This window comes from Haliotis rubra, unplaced genomic scaffold (genome assembly GCF_003918875.1).
Source record: "Haliotis rubra isolate DU_JTF1 unplaced genomic scaffold, ASM391887v1 Scf236, whole genome shotgun sequence".
NCBI classification, from domain to species: domain Eukaryota; kingdom Metazoa; phylum Mollusca; class Gastropoda; order Lepetellida; family Haliotidae; genus Haliotis; species Haliotis rubra.
This window is the reverse complement of record NW_025766403.1, coordinates 521,372-535,770: the sequence shown is the minus strand read 5'-3', so window position 1 is coordinate 535,770 and position 14,399 is coordinate 521,372. Positions and strand designations below refer to the sequence as shown.

The following is a 14,399-nucleotide window of genomic DNA, read 5'->3' as shown; positions in this document are numbered from 1 at the left end:
CAACGTTACTCAAAAAGTTTTAAAAAGGGAAAAGGCGATGTTGCACAGTAGAGGTTTTAAAGAATAAACAGGGTTGTCCACAAGGATCGTTCATTTAACTGGATCTAATCTCTTATCAAGACACGTGACCAAGGTTCTCCTCATCCCATGACAACGTTGCGATCGTATATAAGCCTCTTCATCCACCCACTGCCTATCTCTGATACAGGACGCTTGTAACGGTAAGTTGTAACGGTAAGTGCCCCAGAATGGTTTGCGACACACTGAATTGTCAAACTGAGAATGGAACAATGGTAACGCACTGACGGGGATGTAATATCTGTCTGTAATATTCATTTATCAAATAAATAGTTAAAGCTCGATACGATGTGAGAGACGTTTTTGAGAGACTGTGCTTTGTTTGTTTTAAATTACACTGTACAATGCTTGCAGGCTCATAAATTAAAACAAAAATCTGTCTATATTATACATTCGGACTTCAGAATTGTTTTAAAAATTATCTCAGATCTGATCCGTTACTGGAGAAACCTTCCGTGTCCCGTGATGGGATTCGAACCACGGACCTCCTGTCACTCTATTTAGGAATTTAGGAGGATATATTGTTTTACTGTTACATGAAAAAAAGTTTTAATGATTTATCTGCGATGTGCTAGTTCAATTTGAACGCCCGAGCCTGACTGTACCAAATATTTGAGATGGAGCGAGCCGTGTAGGTTTAAGATCCAATGTATTGTGCCTCATATATACTAATAGTAGTACCTTGGTAGATGTTCTGTATGTTCTGTATGACGCATGACACTGTTTCGTATATTTTGACCGCCCCTGATAAACCAAAACTTGTTATAGAGATTGTCATGATAGTAGAGAGGACAAAGGGCTTCGCTTTACCCCAAAATATTATTTTAAACACGATGATCTGTGACCTTATAATATGGCCTTAATGTAGATATAATACGGTTCTATAAAATGACCTTTATGTAGATATAACACTATTCTATAACATGGCATTTATGTAGACATATTACCATTCTATATATAACATGCAGATATAATACTGTGGCATTTATGTAGACATAATGCTATTCTATAATATGGCCTTTATGTAGATATAATACTATTCTATAATGTGGCCTCTATGTAGATATGAAATTATTCTATAATATGGCCTTTGTGTAGATATAATTTTATTCCATAACATGACCATTATGCAGATAGAATACTATTCTATAATATGGCCGTTATGTGGATATAATTCTATTCTATAATATGACCCGTATGTATGTATAAAACCATTCTATGATATGGCCTTTATGTAAATAATATGGCTCTTATGTAGATACAATACTATTGAATATATAATTATCTGTATGTATGTATGTATGTATGTATGTATGTATGTATGTATGTATGTATGTATGTATGTATGTATGTATGTATTAGTCAGGGAGCTTAGGGCTATTTTCAGGGCATTTGGTTCAGATTCTTCCAAAAGCACCAAATTTGGCACAGAGGTAACTTAAGGCATACTAATTCGATTCCAGACGGGCGCCAAGATGGCGGCCCCCTGTGGCGGCCATATTGGACAAAAAACAAAATGGCCGCCACCCCGATTTAAGAATATTTTTTTCCTACGGTTGTATATGGTCATGTCACATATCAAATGAAAGATAATGAAAAGAGCTTTGTAATGATGTATACATTGATTTATTGTAACCAGTGTGACAAAAGTTATTACCAATATAAAATTTAAAGAGCTGACCGAAAACTTCAAAATATGATACAAAACCCATCAAAATTCATACAATACTTGGAATTTGAAGATATTTTCACTTTGGAAATTGTCAATTCAGTGTTCGGTTTTAAGAGGTATCATATTGTAAGTGACTTAAAATGGAATTATGTAGAAATAATATTTATGTTTTAATCCTAAGATGTTTTACCTATAAAAAAATATCCAGTCAGTAGTGAATCAGAGTACACCAGAATAACAATAGTATACACGGAATGTATATATTTTACTTGCACATGACTGTCAGTGATAGATATAGTAACTATTTTACCTAGTTACTGTCAGTATTTGTGCATCCTCCTTCACAATGGCAGAGGACTGTGCATCGTACACCAGCACTGTTGCATTTACACCTTCCCACACAGCCCTTTTTGCAAACACAGTGTAGGAGGATAGAACATGCTGCTGAAGCATCACTGAGGGTGGTCCATAGAGGTTGCCAGTTATGGCTGTCGTCTTTCTGCTAACCCCAATCACTGAAGTCAGGGATTTCCTGGTAAGCAATGGTTGCCTGCTCCCAAAAGAAACTCGTCTGCAGAATAGATCGTGTCACATGTTGAAACAACGCAGCTTGAGTAGGCAGGAGTTTTTCCAATGACCTGCTTCCAGTAGTGAAAAGGCGATGCCTTGCTTCATTCATGCGCCCTACTCCACAACTTCTGCTGCATATCAGTACAACAAATCTTTCAGTCTGTTGAATGTGTCTCGACTCAATCACGAAGTGTTCAGTATCCTGTGTGAGAGCCACTAGTGTGTCTGTCAGGTCAGGTAGACTTGTCCAGGTTGTCCATGCAGTCTTCTTTCCACATCCAAGAATATGTGAAGTTGTGTCACAGCAAGTAAGACTGTGGAAGAGGGGTAATGCCAAGGACTTTGATGTACCAAGATGATAGTACATATCATGGATTGGGATGTCTTTGCACTTTTTACGAGTTCCAAATCCGAACCAGAGCTCTTTAAGCCTAAGGTCTCAAAGACCCTTATTGCCAAAATCACAACATCGCTGTCAACAGTGCGAACATAGGCTGATGTGTGGCCGTGCTCTGCAGCATGTCGGAGATGTAGGATGATTCTTGTGTCAGCCTCGGTATGGTTGCATGGCTGTAGTGTACCCAGGTCACACTGTTGGTTTGAAAGCACATTTTCACAGTGGGTACTCAGGAGGAGCTTTCCATCCATATCCGTTTTGGAGATCTGACTGCTGCTGAATGAGAAGAATTCCCTTTTGTTCTCCTCATTCTTGAGGAAACCACTGTTCGATTCATGTTTTGGTATCAGGGTGCTGCCATCACCAACTCTTGTTCTTGAACCAATCCCAGGCCTAAGATTATTACTCTCTGGGTAGTTATCCCATACCGCATCAATCCGTTGGGCTCCATTCTTCATCTGGGCCTCAAGATATGGAATGACTTGAAGGGACACATAGTCAGAGAATGTTTTGCTACTGTTGGGCGCAGCATGTGGATGACTGCTGCCATATCCAAAACCACGACTGTTGCTAGTTTGGTGCAGTTGTACGGCCAGTTGGTTCCTTGATACAGTCCAGTATGTCTGACTTTGTTCAAAATCTCACTGACCCTCTGTCAGCTAGGCTTGGTGGTTCCTTTTGATTTTCATACATGAAAAAGTCGGCCAAGTCTGCATCTGGGCGGGACTGCAAAGAAAGGAAGAGCTGTGTCACCAATATCATGTTTTGTTTCTGAATACCAACATCCTTAGGTTCTTTTCTCCTTGGGTCAGGTCGATTTGCAAAGGTCAGCATGTTATTTCTTTTGATTGCATCTGTTACAGGCACAGATATCTGCACCAGTCTCTCTTGGACATAATCTACATGCAGGGCTTTGCCAGCTTCAGAGATTTGTAACAGACTGTTCACGACGGACGGCTCCATGACAGTTTGGGTATCCAGAGCAACAAGCGTCTTTTTTAAATTTGACTTGTAAATGATGTCCTTCCTCATGATGAGCTGTTGCCTGGCGGTGAAAGGTCATGTGTTGATTCAAACTCCTTTACCATCCGCATACAGTCTGATCCTGCAAGCATATAAAGGGTAAGTGCTTCAGGATTCTCATAAAGACCAGTTGCTCCACCGTGTTCCTGGAGGGATTTGTTGGACTGTTCATGGGCTTGGTCCTTGGCCGTAAGACTGAACTTCTTGGATGATTTCTGAACGACATTGCCCTTCATAAATTCATCATGTATCTCAGGGTGATTCTTGCTAAGTTCAACCATGTCACGTACATGTACTGGAAGCCAACGTGCATAGTTTGTGTGGTCCAATGCGTGAAACCAATCACAAAGTTCGTCACATGATTGTACATAAAGTTGGAAGTCTCCTTCCCTCAAGGACCTCACAAAACGAGCTATGAGCAGTTCTAGTTCAATGATAGTAGACCAGTATTTGAACTGTGGAAAACTTTGAGAACGTTGATCCCACATGTTGAAGGATTCCGGTGGACCCATGACACCCTTGCAATATTCAGAGTATGCATTCTGCTTGAGGATGTTCAGCGATATGAGGGAAACCTGGTGGGCATATCTTGTGCGCTTGATGTGATGCTCATGGAGGGTTGACTTAGCTCGACCAGATGTGAGGATCTCTGCTTGAGTTAGTACCGTTGCCCACACTGAGTCACGAAGCAGCTTCCCTATCATAAGATGCATCTTGTCTTCGATGTGCAATGCACCCATCATAGCAAAAAGCTTGTCTTCCCCGTAAGCATCTGGGAACTGCCATTGGAGGAGTTTTATAATGGCATATAGTGGCTGATCTGCTCCAAGTACTGTGGTCTGGCCCGGGTTTAAGAACCCGCACAGACAAATCCATAGCATGTTTCATAGAAGATGCAGATGCTGCTTTATCCGTGAAGAAAGAATATACATGTATACCAATCTCTGCTGGAGGTTTCACAGATCTGTCACTTGCCAGAGACGAGTTGTACCCTGCCCAGGTGATGATGTCACCCTCTTCTACTGGACCATTGTTCAATACCTCTGAGACGAGTGTAAGCCATGCCTGATCCTTATCCATTGAATATTCTACAAGGAGACTTGGTCGGACTTGGTTTGTAGTAGATTTTGGAGCATAGACATCTGTCTCAGGGAGTTCTACTGGTTGTTGAATCGTATAAAAGTCCCGCAACTTTGGGAGGGGTTGTGTCCATTGGATCCTGTTTTATCGGAGCATGCTTTACTCCCATATTCTCCTTTGATAGATGATTGGTCACACTGAGTGCATAGCCATGAAATTCATCTTGTGAGAAATTTCCTTGTGCTTTGCTGTCAAGATTATCCACATCATGTGTAGTGAACCATATTATATTTTTTTTCTAAAATGGCATTTTCTACATAAATCGATAAGAAACTATAAAAAAAGCATGTTCTTAGAAAAAGAAATAGGATATATTTTGTATTTCTTCGTTTGTTTATTGACATTTTGATGTTTTTGGTCCACGCTCTAGATCTTATTTTTCATCTAACTTCTTTAATATCATTCACACAAATTTTATTTATATATCACTGTAAAGCTCTTTTTATTGTCTTTCATTTGATATACAACATGATTATGTACAATTTATGACAATTTATGACTAATTTTTTTCTTAAATCGGGGTGGCGGCCATTTTGTTTTTTGTCCAATATGGCCGCCACAGGGGGCGGCCATCTTGGCGCCCGTCAGAAATAAGCTTAGTATGTCTTAAGCTACCTCTGTGCCAAATTTGGTGCTTTTGGAAGAATCTGAACCAAAATATCCCTATGCCCCTTGACTAAAACAGAATATCACAGAACCAATATTAAAAACTAGCCTACATCTCTAATAGATAATTGAACTTGTGCAACAAGGGTTCCGGAAGACCAGGGATTTACTGCCTGTCTATTGAATATGGAGTACGGTATACGCATCAGCTGTCATGGTATTTCGTATACACCTCGGCCAAGATTTTCGAAGCTCTCTTAGCGCTAAGATAGTCGTAAGTAAATGTTAATGTATGGCACTTACGACTATCTTAGCGCTAAGAGAGGAGCTTCGAAAATCTAGGCCCAGTAGGTGAGAAACCCATGGGAGAGAACTGGCATAAACCATGTCGATATCGAATTCCTGGAACGTGATAGGCTACTCCAAACTATTGCTCATGACCTAATGTCTGATTCTGATGGACTTTCCCTATTGTCATTCATTAATAAGTTGGACGTGCGTCGATGGAACTAACTTACATCAGTGTCGAAACTATATGGGTTTTAGTTTCGAGTGTTAATGGATTGTTAGGTTTTAGATGGTGTTCGTTATCATTTTCGCTGTGATTAGGAAACGTTTCTATGGACGAACACACCAGGTATGTGTAGTAAGCAGTAGGCCGGATAAAGTACAAAATGACCGTTGTGTTATGTATTGATGGGCCACATGGGAATAGACAAAAGTGTGAGTCGATTCGACTGGTAGGACGCCATATACAATACGGTAACTATTACAAGATGTCTTGACAGGACAGGTTAACTACAGTACTATGAAAAGCAGTGGTTGTTGGCAGACATGGGTTCAATTACTTTGAAATGTAATTAATTAAATTACAATTACTTTGATTTTCCTCAATTACAATTACAAATACAATTACACCTTAAATTAAAATGTAATTAATTAAATTACAATTACATTACCAATGTAATTAATTACAATTACAAATTACTTTGTTAAAACAAAAAACCAAAAACAAAACAAATATATTTCTGTATTCCTTTAATCAACAAGATATCGATGTTGGTAAACAGTGGTCACTAAATCATGATTATAAAAATAGGACTACAGTTCAGTAAGATTTTGAATATCATATCCTATGAGAAATAAACAAAGAGGCCATTTTGATAGGAACTTGACTAATAGTACTGTTAATCCCCCATTTCCTCAAATACCAACCTACATTCAGTCATGCGTTACTGATTCCCTTTGTTTCACAAATGTGCAGATGGTGATAGTTACAAAGGCTTAGACATTCAAATCTCTTTCAAAACTTAACACCTGCTAGAGTATATATCAACAACAAGTATCTTATTGAAAAACACTGCTTTGTCCTCCTTATTGTACAGAATATAATTGCAAGGGTTGCCTGATGACCACCAAAATAAAAACGTGAGATGTAATTTGATGTAATTGAAAATGTAATTGAAAAATTCAATTACATTGAGATTTTAATTAATTAAATTACAATTACAAATTACATTTTAAACATTCAATTACAAATTACATGCAATTACATAGATTTTTGTAATTAATTACATTCAATTACAATTACAAATTACAATTACCCCATGTCTGGTTGTTGGAGACCAAATCTAGCCCATATTTTCACGTGTCTGTGTCGATTCGGTGCTAACGCGGTACGATTATGGTTTAAGAAACAGATTGCTTCACTTTAGCCTGACATATACCATACATCTTACAACTCGTTTCGAAACTCGCTTTCGTTCATTAGATACGTTTTAAAACCACATGCTGCAAGAAAGCTGGTGTCACACATACTTCAGTTGTCTCGGGGTGTGTGTGTAGGTAGAAACGCAGATATTATAGGATGGCAACCTCCACGTTTAATGATGGTTAATTACAATCTCATGGCCGATGAAGGAATGTGTAATTTCCATGACAATAACACACTTAATGTAAATGAATAAATATCCATTACGAAGAGTATATCCCCACTTAAGTCACTTCAGCATCAAATGAAAACGTACGTTTATTGTCATGAGGAGCAAATAAAGATGTATTTAAAAGGTTAAGTTGAATCCTATATAGACAACCACTCCTATCACGTACGGCGAAGGCGACAGCACATACCTTAGCATTGATACAATAATATATGTACCTCATCGTTTTATGTCTGTTAAACACAGGGAATGAAGACAAAATAGACTGCGACAAACTCATATTTTACTCTCTATAATAACACGACCGTGGTATCCCTTTAATCCCAGGCTATCTGACATGGTTAAAACAGATAAAGTACATCCACGGTGAGAGACATTAAGTTGCGAGATTAAGCGTTCGTGACCGACTTAAGACAAAACAGGCGACAGTGACGTAGCCTTGCTAACGCTTAGTCTCTGAAAATATATAACTTAGAGAAACAAATAGCTCAGTTGAAACTGAAAAGGAGATCAGTAAAAACGTGGACATCTAAGAAATCTAAACTTGCTTCATTTAGAGCGCTTGCATTACAGGCAGTGCTTCGGTGAAGACAAAAATTCAGGGACTGTGAGACAGATTATAATTTAATTCAAGGGGTAATTTTTAGCTTTGAGAAGAAACTATCGTCAAAGATAGGCAATGCAGTGTTACGTTTGCAATGCACAGGACTGTCTGAAAGAATGCTGTGTACGTTTTACAGGGATGTCAGAAAGAAGGCAGTAGGATGTGTGCGTTTTACAGGGATGTCAGAAAGAAGGCAGTAGGATGTGTACGTTTTACAGGGCTGTCAGAAAGCAGAAAGTAGGATGTGTACGTTTTACAGGGCTGTCAGAAAGAAGGCAGTAGGATGTGTGCGTTTTACAGGGCTGTCAGAAAGAAGGCAGTATGTTGTGTACGTTTTATAGGGTTGTCAGAAAGAAGGCAGTAAGGTTAAGCTATGTTTCAAATGATCACATGTATACTGTACACTAAAAGTTCTTTTACACCGGTGTTAATAAAAGGGCACATAAAATCAACATTATTCATGCATATATTGATTTATTGCCGTACATCGATAGGGAAGATATTCATGCTTACAAATGATTGATAGTTTTTCAAAATGTCCGCGGTTCACAAGTTCACAAAGAACATTCTTGAACAGTACATAAACGCTGACCAATAAGATTTATTGTTCACAATTCATTTTTGTGTTTTGTTGTTTTACAGATGTTGCGTTTGGTGTGGTACTCATTCTCATTGTTTCCATTCACTGTTCGCGGATTGAGCTGGACCAAGAATGGGAACGTTATAAATCTCAGTACCACAAAGCTTATAGCCATAACGAAGAAGTCGATAGGTGAGCGCTGGGCAAAATGTCTTACGATGATATAATTGTATCACACAAATTGAGAAAAATTATCTTCTTTTGGTATCGTATTCCCGGAAACGTGCATCGGAACACCAAGTGTTGTGTAAAAATGTGTGCAGGTGGTCACGTGTTGTGTGTATATGTGCTCCAAGTAGCTAGGTGTATATATGTGTTGTATATGTGTTCTAAGTAGGTATGCGTATATATGTATTATTGTATATGTGTTCCAAGTAGCTATGCGTAGCGTGTGTGTGTTTGTTTCAGACGAGCCATATGGGAAAACAATGTTGGAGTGATAGAACGTCATAACCTGGAGGCGGACCTTGGACAACACACCTACAGACTCGGACAAAACAAATATGCCGACATGGTACGATCCATGGTCTGAGATTTAAGATCTAAAGTAATCATTGACATGCGGTACATGTGTAAATCATTTGTATTTCGATGCAAAGTGAGTACTGTTGTGGATCAGTTTAGTTTTACGCCGCTTTTATCAATAGTCCAACAATATCCCGGCGTGGACACCAGAAATGGGCTTCACAAACTGCTATTTGACCCTCGATTGATTTTCTTGACACATATAGAGTTAATGAAGTTTCTGTTCCTCGGTATCCCCCTGTGTTATTTGCTGCAGTCTCACGAGGAGTTTCAACAGCGGATGACCGGTTATAAGAAGTTCAAGAGTCAAGGCGGTCAGCTGCCGCTTGTCCTGAATGTCAGCACCTCGGACCTGCCGGACACAGTGGACTGGCGCAAGGATGGTTACGTCACGAACGTCAAGGACCAGGTCAGTCAAGTTGATTCACTGAGCGAACACCTGGGTAGGAGGTCACAGGTGTTCACACTTTACAAAACAATACTATGTGGCAGGTCATGAATGCGAATATGATTTTACGCTGCTTTTAGCAATATTCCAGCAATATCACAACGGGGGACACCAGAAATGGGCTTCACACATTGTACCCATGTGGGAAATCGAACGCGGGTCTTCGACGTGACGAGCGAACCCTTTAACCACTAGGCTAACCACACCCACTCCACCCCCACCCCACCACCCCACCACCCACCCGCCCCTTGGCAGGTCATGAAAGTATACTGCCAATTTTATGACAATCTTTCAAAAGACGCATTTTAACTCAGTGAAGTACGTCTAGAAACATCCCCGATAATGTCCAGGATATACGTTACGATCACTCTCCATTATACCCTGAATGCATCCACGGCTTGGCCTGATAATTATATTACCTCCCTTTGCTGGCTCCGCATTCTCACAGTAGCCAATCAGCTAAGCCGCCGTTACATCCGAGCTTGCCAGTGTCAGCAAAGATAGCGGTCGCAGTCGCGAAGGTTTGTTCGCAGTGCCACTCAGATGTTTGAGGAAATAATACAGACAAATTGACAGATCTGAAACTTATATAAACAGATATGAAATATATAAAAGAACTCCTTCTACCTCTTTCAGAGTACCTCGGCATCAATTTTGTTGCCACGTTTAAACGGTTAGATAATTTAAGAATCGAAAGTGAGTTGAGATTGGTTCGCTCAACTTCCCAGCGTAGACACCTGATTGGATAAAAAGCCAGCCAAGGGAGGAAATAAAATCATCGGGCCAAGCCGCTCATGTCCTCCAAATGACTATGGGTGACAACTACTCACTGAAAACAGACTTTAGCCGGCAAATTAGCGGACCGTTACTCTTAATTCGTTATCATCACATCAGCTGTCCTGCAAAGTGGGGTATGACCCGTGGATGCATCCAGGGTATAGTGGAGAGTGATCGTAACGTATACCCTGGAGATTATCGAGGATGGTCTAGAAACTGCGTATGAATACTATAGCTGAGTAAACTGTCCACTTTGTTATATAGTGCCAAATAACTACAGATGTTTTCATCTACATCAAGTCCTACACAGCGGGAAACACATATCCAAGGGTATTGGGACCGTGACGCGAATGGTTTACATTACAGGCAGATAGTACATCAATGTAACAGCAGTTCCTGATTATGGCCTTATTTGCATATTTTCGGAACGGTTTTTCACACCAATAACACTGTCCACTATACTATAAAATTCGTAGTGTGGCTAGAAGAAGTGACCGATCAAAAGGTCAGTCAAACACCACTGTGTCGAAGTTAAAGGGATATAAATATATGCTTCGAGTTATTGAAGGTTCGACATAAAAATGTTGAATAAAGAAAGGGAGCAAGCTTTTACTTCTAGACAACAGTTCGACACTTTAATGTTCGATATAACGGTGTTAAACTGTACTAAAGTTTATTGGAATCTGTGTATATAGGCAGCATGTGGAGCGTGCTGGGCGTTCTCCGCCACCGGTGCTCTTGAAGGACAGCACTTCCGGAAGACGGGGAAACTTGTGTCTCTGTCAGAACAGAACCTGGTCGACTGTTCCCGGAATGGTAGGTATAGAAACAAAGCTTATTTGACTATTCCAAGAACAGTACCTGTCATAAAAGAACCTGATCCACAGTTTCATGAGTGGTAGGTGTCAGAACAGAACCTAGTCGTACGTTCCAGGAACTGTAGGTTTCAGAGAAGATCCTGATCTAATCTTACTGGAATGGTAGGTGTCATAAAACGGATTGAACCCTTCACAGAACAGAAATTGGTCTAATGTTCAAGGAATGGTAGATGTCAGATCACATTCTATTGCCCCTGAAAATTTTCGGCATTCCGATTCCGAATATGAGTTATGTCATAAATGTCTTAAGTAATAAACAATAAATAAATTATTCCACACATTGATACACACTCCCTATTACTGAAGGTAATCTTGGATGTGATGGAGGGAACATGGCACTGGCATATGACTACATTCGTCAGAATGATGGTATCGACACAGAGGAGTCCTACCCATACGTTGCCGAGGTGAGGTGCGATTCAGAAAGTGGTCAAATGTAGAAATGTTTCAGGGGGATAGCACTTTGCAGTGAAGAAATATTGCACGTGTCAAAGCAGTACAAGGACAAATGATGTTGTACACGCCGGTGTGAACGTTGAGCTCCTCCTGGTCGATTTTAAGCCAATCTGGTATCACGCCATCCACCTTCACTTTATTCTGGCAGTAAAACGTCAATGTAATTAATTTTCATTGTGTCCTAAACATTCCATCACAGGACTGGATCGACTTGCACAAAGCAAAATAAAATTATGTTAGGTCTTAAGACTGTAAGCGTAGGCGTTACGTAGGAGTAAAGATGGCTTTAACGCTAAGGTTGTTTCGAGTAAGCTGGCTCTGGTCCAGTTACCACAGGTTGCAACAACAAACGATACCGTGTTATTGAACTGATCAGGCACAATACACTTCCTTCTTCTTGAACAGCAAGGACCTTGCAAGTTCAAACGAGAAAATGTTGGCGCGACTGTTACCGGTTTTGCTGCTGTTATATCTGAGTCGGAAGATGCCTTGAAGAGTGCAGTGGCCTTGGAAGGGCCCATCTCTGTAGGCTTGGACTCTTCACCATTAACTTTCATGCTGTACAAGAGCGGCGTCTACAGCTCCCCTGAATGCACCAGCAGCGGCCTCGGCCACGCTGTGACTGTCGTGGGCTACGGCACACAGGATAATAAAGACTACTGGCTGCTGAAGAACAGGTAAACACTTGTGTCGTGTGCTGGCTCTTGCAGCACTGGTTTAGAGTGTGAACGAATCAGGTAAGGTGAGTGAGTGAACGAATCAGGACAAATAGGATGGATTTGTGAACGAATCAGGTAAGATGTTGGGATGAAAGCCTCAGGGCCTAGATTTTCGAGGCTCTCTTAGCGCTAAGAAGTCGTAAGTCCCATATCTTAACATTAACTTACGACTATCTTACCGCTAAGAGAGCTTCGAAAATCTTGGCCCAGGTGTATACGAAATACCATGACAGCTGATGCGTATACCGTACTCCATATTCAATAGACACATAGTAAATTCCTGGGCTTACATACATACATACATGCATACATACATACATACAAAATATACGAAACAGTGTCATGCGTCATACAGAACATACAGAACATCTACCAAGGTACTACTATATATGAGGCACAGTACATTGGATCTTAAACCTACACGGCTCGCTCCATCTCAAATATTTGGTACAGTCAGGCTCGGGCGTTCAAATTAAACTAGCTCATCGCTAGGTAAGTGGACTTATCATCAGGTATAATATGAATATGAATATGAATATGAATATGAATATGAATGAATGAATATGAATGAATGAATGAATGAATGAATGAATGAATGAATGAATGAATGAATGAATGAATGAATGAATGAATGAATGATTAACGTCGCACTCAGCAATATTCCAGCTAAAAGGCGGCGGACTGTAAATAATCGAGTCTGGACTAGACAACCCAGTGATCAACATCATGTGCATCGATCTACGCAACTGGGATACGATGACATGACCGATCCCGTTAGTCGCCTCTTACGACAAGCATGAGTTGCTGTAGACCAATTCTAACCCGGATCTTCACGCATAAGGGATGATATTCAGGTATACATTCTACGTAAGCAACAGTTATGTTATATATATATATACGCACAGGGGGTGGGTGATTGAGGCAGGAAAGGGGGAGCCCGAAATGGTGCAGGTCTTAGACGTTGCGAGCAACCCAAGATAGAGATGACGTTAACAATTTCTAGAAGTACAATAGGGGCAACCCGGGATTCGAACCCATAAACCGGTTTATGGCGTGCCCAGGGGACACAACATCACGACTGGCCCACCCTTACCTCCCCAGGTAAGTAATGATAGACGGGTACTAAGCTACACATCAACGATAAATTATCAGTATGCATTAAGTAAAACTGCACTGTCATCAGAAAAAAACATTTGAGGTCATCATGTATGTCTTCCAGTTGGAGCACCACTTGGGGCGAGGACGGATACATGCTCCTTGCACGTAACGATGGCAACATGTGTGGAGTGGCCACGTTTGGAACCCTGCCCCTTGTGTAGACGACCGTGACGACACCCAAAATAATGAGACGCCGTACATGTAGTTGTTGTTGCAACGGTACCATATCTGTCCAGTAATACCATTCGAAGGTGTACATCTTAGGTGAATGACAAGTTAACTATTGTGAACATACACGGACATCAATAAAGAACAAAATAGACATGATAATAATCAGTGTTTGTGTTTCTAGTTCCTGCAGTGACAGTGTCATATCGATTGTTCAATACCATTGCACGAAAGGCTAATTGTGACACGTTGGCAATTTTGATTTCAAAACATGAAATAGCGTTATAAAAAATTATTGAAAATAACCGAGTAAAGATGAAAAGCCTCGATATTTCGATACAATATATGAAATAATCGAAGTAACAAAAAAAGGTTTTTAGTTAAGTTAACCTAGCGACAAAATAATCGTAACTACGAAAGTCTATTTGAAGTAACGAGAAAAAGCTGGAAATTTCGAAAAAAGTATACAAATAATTGAAATAACGAGAATGTTCTGTAAAATATTTTACAAAAAAGTGACTCAATCAGGCTTTCTAAGACGTGCACATCGTAGGTGATTTACAAGTCTCTTCAATGTACCAACATTCATTTAGTGTGGTT

General features: G+C 40.1%; 1 protein-coding gene across 1 annotated transcript; it reads left to right on the top strand.

Annotated features, from left to right (window-relative positions):
- The first annotated feature begins 200 nt into the window (after nt 1-200).
- LOC124278408 (procathepsin L-like) lies at nt 201-13,964 on the top strand. Its single transcript, XM_046714121.1, has 8 exons — nt 201-221; nt 8,673-8,802; nt 9,079-9,184; nt 9,452-9,604; nt 11,116-11,236; nt 11,605-11,705; nt 12,160-12,431; nt 13,693-13,964. The coding sequence occupies exons 3-8, from the start codon at nt 9,182-9,184 to the stop codon at nt 13,790-13,792; spliced, it is 750 nt and encodes a 249-aa protein (XP_046570077.1). The 5' UTR covers nt 201-221; nt 8,673-8,802; nt 9,079-9,181; the 3' UTR covers nt 13,793-13,964.
- Nucleotides 13,965-14,399: the final 435 nt, after the last annotated feature.